The 8,928-nt window shown below is 41.6% G+C and overlaps 1 protein-coding gene across 2 annotated transcripts in view; it reads right to left on the reverse strand.

Moving 5' to 3' along the window:
• Herc3 (HECT and RLD domain containing E3 ubiquitin protein ligase 3) overlaps window positions 1–8,928 on the reverse strand; it is a 121,450-nt gene that overhangs the window by 4,986 nt on the left and 107,536 nt on the right. For both annotated transcript variants that reach the window (XM_026785959.1, XM_005360562.2), the window contains exons 23-24: window positions 1,492–1,675; window positions 1,212–1,314 (exon numbers count right to left, since the gene is read on the reverse strand). In XM_026785959.1, the coding sequence (XP_026641760.1) occupies window positions 1,212–1,314; window positions 1,492–1,675 (287 nt within the window). The remainder of the gene's footprint in view (window positions 1–1,211; window positions 1,315–1,491; window positions 1,676–8,928) is intronic.

Here is an 8,928-nt window from a genome sequence, read left to right on the forward strand (position 1 = left end):
TCCCCCATTAAAGCGAACCCACGTGGGAGCCGCCGTGTCGTGTCTGTGTTTGTTCCGCCGTGCGTGTCTGTCCCGTGCCCCGTGTTCAAAAAGAACACATACCACCTGCCTTTTTTATTATTTTTTAAGAACAACAACCCACCCACACACTCTTTAGGCAGCTTCACAGTTCACTCTTGTGACGCACTGTTACTTGGCAGAAATAATTAAATTCTCATTCACAAAGTAGACAGACGCTGCTGTCTTCTCCTGCAGAGTGCTTTTGGTTGTTGTTTCTGTTTTGTTTTGTTTTTTTTTTCATTTCACTGTGGACTTGCCAGAAATTACCACAGTGAATTCATTCCGTTTCTTTCTTTCTTTTTTTCCTTTTTGTGAGGGTGCTGCAGTGTGAACCCAGGTGCCACTGTACTATCTGACAGCCCTCAGCAGCCATTTCAAATAACCTGCCATTGCCAAAGGTAGATAGACATCTATCCAGTCTTGCCACACCTGCAGAATTAATAACACGACAGCCACGGAGAGACAACAAATACCTTAAATCGAATGTTCTCTAACTAGAAAGGCCTTTTTCTCAGGAAGCCCTCGGGACCTGAAAGAAGGCTTCCCCTGAAAGGAGCAGCCTTCCACCTTCACTCGGCTGCCCAGCCCTTCATCTAACATATGACACCGCTTCTCAACAGCTTATGGACATGAGCAGTTCTTGTGTGAGATACCAGGCTTCCAGCTCTGCGAACCCCCTTGCCTGGACACTGCCAGCAGGGAAACTGCATGCTGAGTTATTCAAATCACAACAACGCCTTTATAAATCAAACCTTCTCAGCTTTTTCTGGAATCTTTCCAGATTAATCTTTCTAGATTTGGCAAGACAGACTATCACTATGTTGCTCAGACTGATCTTAAAGTCTTGGGCTCAAGTGACTCCCCTGTCTCAGCCTCCTAAGTAGCTAGGGCTATCAGCATGAATCAGTGCTTCTGCACAAAGTGACTATTATTTTTAGAAACAACCAAGACGGGTGAAATGACTCCTTTATCTTCTTGATTCGCATATGTGTACTAACAGCCTAAAAATACATTTTAATTAATATACTGCAAATATATATATTTTCTTGAGTACCTAGTTATTTAGAAGTTAATCTTTGCCTGTGAAATCGACCATCCTACACGATGTCACACTACAACATGGACCACCCACTGACGTGAGGAATACTTACAGAGAAACTTCTTCTTCTTCTCTAACGGGAACTCATGGAAGGTTTCCCAAAAGAGTCTCACGGTGGGATGCGTGCCTGAATAATCGCCCTTGTAGACGGCCGTCTGTGCAAAAGTGAAAAAACAAAACAAAACAAAAAAACATGTATCTTAACAGAATCAGGACATTACAGTGCACACTGCATTTGAGAAGGAAACCACCGGGAGACAGGAGACCCCAGCCACTACTCAAGGAATTGGGTCCCCAGCACTCCTATTCGGCTGCTGCTCTCCAGAGCTTACCTCTTCCAGTTCTTCCCAGTTGTAGTTGCTGTTTCCCACCACCATGGCCCTCAGTTCCGCGGGCTGGAAGAGCTCCAGGACTTTACCCCCACACACCTTTAGGAAGCCACTGGAAAAGGCTGTGTACCACTCGTGAACTGAGATTTGAAAGACGTAATTCACGTAAGCATCCACGAATTCTTGCCTGCAGGAAGACCAGAGAAACAGGATTCACCAGAGATTTGACAGAGTCTCACAGACTCTATAAAGTTGCCTTTCAATAAAAGGCAGAGAGAAACAGGAGCAGAGAAAAGTTGAGAAGGGCCCGGTTGAGGTTGCATGTGGGGTAAGCCAGAGGACCCTGGTGGTAAAAAACCAGCAGGCCTGGCTTCTCACGAGCCCTAAATCCAGTGTCAGGTTAGGTTAACAGTGACTTCTCTTATGTGGCAGGAGGGGACACTCGCTCCATCTCTCTCAACACGTCAGTGCCACAGCTAGACATCATCTTGACAGGGGGCCAGGGAACAGTTCCGAGTGGGAGCTACCGCTGTGGAGGAACGGTGGCTCATTGCCTTCGCAAGTCGAAATGAACAACTTGCCTGGGTCAGAGGGCTGCGAGTGCCTGAGCTCTTGCTTTCCACTCATAACACTGTTCCAGAAACAAAGAAGGCAATTTGCACACACGCTGGTGGGGTTTACATCACATGACGATGCTTGGTCTGCACTGAGCATCCTGAGACTGTTTATTTTGAGAACTGCAGCGAGGGTCCTTGTGCTTGAGGATCACTGTGGAGACAGTGCTCTGCCGCCACAACCCGAGTCAGAACCTAGCTTAGCAGAACACTCACTCCTCCTCCCTGGGTACTGCTAGACAGGGAAGAGCTGAGATGGACAGGCAGAGCCAGGCTCCCGCTAGCACAGATCTCGGAGCTCTGTTGGTTTCCACCATTCCCGCACTGGGGGCCACTTCTGGGCTTGGATGTCTTCCACTCCTGGGGGCCCAACGTTGAAGGGCTCTAGGTCAAGTGAGAACCTGCCTGGACTACTGTGGGGGTCTGGCAGAGCTCTCTAAAGTGACTGATTCTTGGCTAACTTGGCCCTCAGTGGCATACAATATTCAACTGCACAGGGGGAACTCGCAAGAAGCATCACTATTTTATTTTTTAAACTATATTTTCATGTCATGTTAAACTGCATTCTTTACATGCTCTTGTTTTTCATTTCTTATTAAATGACTTATAACTGACTTGTTAGCTAGTCCTTTATAGTTTCATTGCATTGTAATCAGAGTTTACCTTTTGTTATTTCCTTGGTTTTTATTTCCTTTCCTTCTCTTTTACTTACCCTTGCTTCTTCCTCTTCTCCCTTCCTCCCTTCTTTATCTTATTCTTCACTGTTACTACTTTAACCTTCAAGACTTTTTTTTTGTTTTTTTTTTTTTGTTTTTTTGGTGTGAGGCCTCTCAGTTTTATTTTATTTTTTTTATTGAGAAAAAAAAATTTCCGCCTCCTCCCACCTTCACGACTTTTTAAACTTTGCGGTTCACTAGACTTTTTTTTTTCCTACGGTTCCTATTAGTATAGCTGTTGACTTTAGTTGGTTTGATTGCATTTGTCTATCTAATTTATATTGCTACTATTCTTACAGTATTTTGTCTTACTCTCTCTGGGTGGTACTGGTAGCAGAGCCCTCAAAAGAAGGCTGGCCAACAGAAGACCCTATCATAAAGCCGGAAAAGGTACCATCCCAGCATGCTCATAACCAGTACCCAGAAACACACAGAGGTCAAAGAGGCAAAGCAGCACACCTTGTCCAAAGTTAGCAATCGTACGCAAATCTGAAGATTCTGAGATGGCCAAAGTGCCCAGTAAGTCAAAAGTCTAGGGTTCTGTTTTGTTTTGGTTTAACAATGATCAGTGCCTTCGAAGACCATTCAAATAAACAGATCAGTGAAGAAAAGATGTCAACTGAAGACCTAGATTAGAAATTCAGCAACCTGAGAGGGGATGTTCAATACAGAAGTACAGAATCTGTGGGGGGGGGGCACAGGAAAAGAGAAGAGAGGGGAAAAGGAGAGGAGGGCGTTGAGAATATGAGGATGGGAATGAATGTAAGAATAAATGGGAATAAATAGATACGTTTAAATTCATCACTAAATTAAACAAAAACCTCAATGGATAGCATCACCAATATACTATAGCAGGCAGAACACAGCTATCAGGATAGACAACACACTATTTCAGAGAGCAATCACGGTTACACTATGTAGAGACCTGGGGCACAACTAAGAAATTAAAAACTACAAATCTGTGATGCACTAGGAGCTGAAATGCAGAATGAATTATTGAATCATTTTCCCCCATACAATTCTCCAAATCTAGGGAAATAGAAATAGAAATCCAAGTACAGTATTTCCAAACCACAAAGCAGACAAGCTCTTTACGCGATATTATGGCATAAAACTGTCATAGCGAAGGACAGAACAAGAATACTGAAATCTCAACAATGTGTGAAGACAAACTTATCAAAACAACACCCTCAGATAAGGACTCTGATACCAGGGAAAGAATGAACCAACTATTTAATCCCTGAAACGAGGTAACTGCCTACTATTACTGTCTCAAGCAAGGTGATCCTTTGTACAAGAAGGAGGATTAAGGGCTTTTCTGGACAACCACTAAGGCTAGCATTGCAGAAGACATTTAAAGGAACACTTTACACAATCCAGAGGAACAGTATCCACAGGTTTAAGAGTTCAGCAAATAATTCAACATTATTACGTCAGTAAACCAGCAAACCTCTAAGATGAAGAAAGGAGATGTTATTACACACTTTACAACATTAATCATGAGTGTAAATGGTCTTAACTTGTCAATTAAAAGACAAAATAGATTAAAAACATTAACCTATTTTCTTATCGGCATAAACAGACTGGACGTTAAAGGATGGAAAACAATACTGCAGGTGAAAAAATCTGAAAGCAAGTAGAAGCAGATATACTTACATCAAGCCCATCATACCTGTGAAAATTAGTCAGAAGGGATAAATAAGTTAACTTAGTATCAATAAAGAGAACATTCCTTCACCAAGAGATAACAATTAAAAATACATGTGTGCTAAACAAAAACTAAGCAGTACTGAATGCAAAGGGACCCAGAGGTTCAGATATAATGAGAGTGGATGAATGTGGTACTCATTCTCACCAATACATAGGTCATCCAAACCAGAAACACAAGCCAAGAAACACCAGAGGTAAACCGTACCACAGAACAAGTGAACTGAACATGAGCACCCAAAGAACACTCCATCCAACGGCTAGGGAATAAACATTCTTCTTAGCAGCCCACAGAACTTTTTCTAAAACAGAATAGGCCACAACGCAAATCAACAAATACAAAAGAAATCAGAATTTTTTCTTTATCTCATCAGATAATAGAAGGAATTCAGAAATCAACAGTCAGGAAAACTCTAGAAATTAAGTTAGTGCATGGAAACTGAGCAATACACTTTGATGACCAATGTGTTACATAAATCAGAGAAAAAATTAATAAATTAATAGATTCAAAGGAAAACCAAAATACAACTTACCACAACCTTAGGAACACAGCAAAACTAGTTCTAATAAGGAATTTTAGAGCCATGAGTGCCTACATTGAACTTCAGAGATTTCGCTGGGCAGTGGTGGCACGCGCCTTTAATCCCAGCACTCAGGGAGGCAGAGGCAGGTGCATCTCTGAGTTCGAGGCCAGCCTGGTCTACATAGTGAGTTCCAGGACAGCCAGAGCTATTACACAGAGGACCCCTGCCTTGAAAAAATAAACCAAACCTAACAAAAACAAACAAACAAACAAACACAAAACAAAACAAATAACTTCAGAGATCTCAAATAAATAACCTAACATTTTGGAAACAAAACAAATATAAAATTAGCAGATGGAAAAAGAAAAGTAAAAATTAAGACAGAATTCAATGAAATGACAACTGAAAACAGCAGAAAGGATTCTGATGTGTTTGTGTGTGTAACAGGACTATAGCCAACTTTATGTGAAATGGGGTAAAAGTGAAAGTATTTATGCTATATAATCAGGCATGAAACAAGGGTGTCTACACTCCCCACCTTTATTCAATATAGTTTGAAATCATAGCCAGAGCAAAAGGCCAGAAGAGAAATAAAAGGACATAAATAGGAAAGGACAAAGTATCTCTATTTTCAGACAATGTGATGCTATCCTTAAAATGTCATAGACTCCGCTACAAAGCTCAGATCTGATAAATACTTTCATCAAAGTAGCAATATACAAAATTAATGTAAAAAGTCAGAGACTTTTCTATATACCAATAACAGACATATTGAAAAATAAATCCAACGGAAATGAAATTGTCAAAGAAAGGCTTGCATTGCCATATTGACTTTTTTTGGGTATTACCCAAAAAAGCCCAGTTATAGACCCAACCTTTGCCTGTAATTACTTTCCTTTCTTTTGGCGGTGATAAAATTCCCTGACAAAAGCAACTTATGGGTAAAAGGGCTTATTTGGCTCACAATTCCTCATGCTTTATGGCATGGAAACCAAGGCAGCAGGGACGTGAGAGAACTGGGCACATTACATCTGCAGTCAAGAGCAGAAAGCAATGAACTAATGCATGCTGGCGCTCACTTTGTCCTGTCTGCTTTATACAGCTCAGGATCCAACACCCAAGGTTGGTCCTGCCTTCAATTACTGTGGGTCTTTCCACATCAATTAGGGTAGTCAAGACAATCCCACAGGACAATATCAGAGACTAACCTTAGGTGTGTCCAGAGGCTTGGCCTACCTCCCATCTAGGCACCCAGTTGACACTAACCACCACAGTGTTCACCAGTAGATAGATAATAAAGTGATACACACACACACACTATTACTCAGTCATAAAGGCTAAATTATATCATTTGCTGGAAGATGGATGGAGTCTGAAATCATGTTAAATAAAAATGTTAAACTCAGGAAGGTACACACTGCATGTTTTTTCCCATCTGAGTAATGTAATCTAGATTTTAAAAAGACAAAAAAAAAGTACGACTTAGTGGGTGGAGAAAGTGATGGGGTACTAAATATCATCAGAATTCATCATACACAAGCCTGAAAATGTTACCAAGAAATCCACTAATTAAAACATACAATACAGAAATCAAGCCCCCGAGCTTCTGAAAGAGCTGTCAGTGCTGTTAATCACTGAAGTGTGTCTGTAGCCTGTACCATGATTTCTTGCTTACCACTGACTTGGAATCACTCCCATCCAGCGAATCCGTAAACAACACTAAGCATCAACAGCAGCTCCTCATACCTGACCTGAAGTCAGTCAAACTTGGACAATGACAAGACAAACTTCCTCTAAACAGGCAGCCTAGAAACTCACGTGAGAGACACATACGAAAGACATCTACATGCCCAGGTCTCATAGCAACAGCACACATATGAACGGCCAAGTCAGAAAATTCCCCACAATTCCACCGGTCCTATAAAAACATTCTCAAAAATGTCTAGATGAACCTCAGGACACAGAATATAAAAGAACAATCATAAAATAATTCATGAAATAATTCAAAGAGAGAGAGAGAGAGAGAGAGAGAGAGAGAGAGAGAGAGAGAGAGAGCGAGAGCGAGAGGGAAACAGAGTGACCCACACAGAAGGGAGGGGAGGAGGGGAGGGGAGGTGCCCAAGCTAACTGGGAATGATGTGGGCGGCAAAGCGTATGCCCAGTGACACACCTCCTCCTCATAATTGTAATTTTGTTATTGTTATGAATCATAATACAAGTTTTCTAGAGAGAATTTCTGCTCTAGGGGATCAGAACTGACAGACTGAATGAATATCTATCAAAGGGGGATTTACTCACAGGCTGTGATCCCACTAATCAAACAATGGCTATTTCCAAATGGAAAGAACAAGAGTTGTCCAGTCTGCAGTCCTAACCTGGTGCTGGAGCCCTAGAGAGCCACTGATCATCAGTCTACACTGGAATCCTGAAGCAGGTTCTAACACCATCAACACAACGCCTCTGAAGCAGGGCAGATGAACGTGCCAGAGAGAGTGAACGCAAGCTGGCCAAAAGCAAAACACCGCCTTCTTCTGTGGCCTTTTACGTGGGCTGGCACCAGATTAGGAGTGTGTTATCTCACCTCAAATGATCATATCAAGAAAAAACCCTCACAGAGGTACCCAGCTGTATGGACGATCATGGATACCAGATATTGTCACACTGGCATTCAGAATTAGTCAGCATAACAGCCAGGGTAAACTGAAGTCATCAGGGTGAGCCATACATAGAATAGAACCTAAGAGAAGGGACAGATCTGTATCTATAACGCATGGGAAAGATGCTATGAGGAAATGGGAAGGCATCCAGCACAAGCCAAAAGAGAGGCCTAGAACCTCTCTTTCCCTCACAGCCCTCAAAAAGAACAAACCCTGCCGAGACCTGGGTGGACTTTGCCTCTTTAACTAGTAAGCAACCAACTGCTATTGTTCAAACTGCCTGGCCTCTTAGACTTCACTGCAGCATTTTAGCAAACTAACATATACACTCAAATCCTTATTTGCCAATTCTAATAGCATCATGATCAACACTTTTAAAATAACTATCCTCGAATCGTTTCAGGGTACTTACTAATGACCAATCCCCGTAAGAAGTTCCAGGATATACATTAATTCAATGAAAACTTTGAGTAAATTGTATAATACGGAATTATATGTCAATAAAAACAAACACACAAAACCTTTTGAAAGTTGACATAATTATTTTGAATTAAAAACTGAGACTAAGAGGAACAATTAACACATAGGTAAAGGCAGGAATTGAAACCAGGCCCTAGCATGTATTGGAGAACATAACCATTTCACCTAGCCCCTTCCCCCTATTTGCCCCCTCCCCCCAGCTCACCCCCACCTTCTTTCCATTTCCTGTATGAAGTTGCATGAGAGGTCAGAGTTCAACACACACCACCTCATCTACACTGTTCCTCACTATGTGTTACTGTAGCCCCGACTGTGTACCAGAGTGGATAAAGCCCACCAAATGAGACATGTTTATACAAGTGCTGTATGTATTGCAAACACTTTTTGGAAATCTTAATCTTAATCATATTCAGGGTCATTTTAAAAGCACATCAACCTGATTCTGAAGTTTATATAAAAGGCAAAGGAACTAAAAACAGGCCAAACAATTCTGAAAAAGGAACCAGGTTAAAGGGCTTATTATCTGAACCCATGAATCTATTATCAAGCTATGATTATAAAGTCTAGTGTTGATGAAAAGTCAGACATGCAAATGAATACAATAGAAGAAAAAGTCAGAAACAGCAACATGTATAAATGCAACTGATTTCCAACCAATCTACTAAGGCAATGTGGCAGAAAAGTAGTATTGTCTGTTGCGGGAGGTCCTTCCGCTCCTCCAGCCTATAGCCGCTGAGATACC

Source organism: Microtus ochrogaster, linkage group LG3 (genome assembly GCF_000317375.1).
Source record: "Microtus ochrogaster isolate Prairie Vole_2 linkage group LG3, MicOch1.0, whole genome shotgun sequence".
Classification (NCBI taxonomy): Eukaryota; Metazoa; Chordata; class Mammalia; order Rodentia; family Cricetidae; genus Microtus; species Microtus ochrogaster.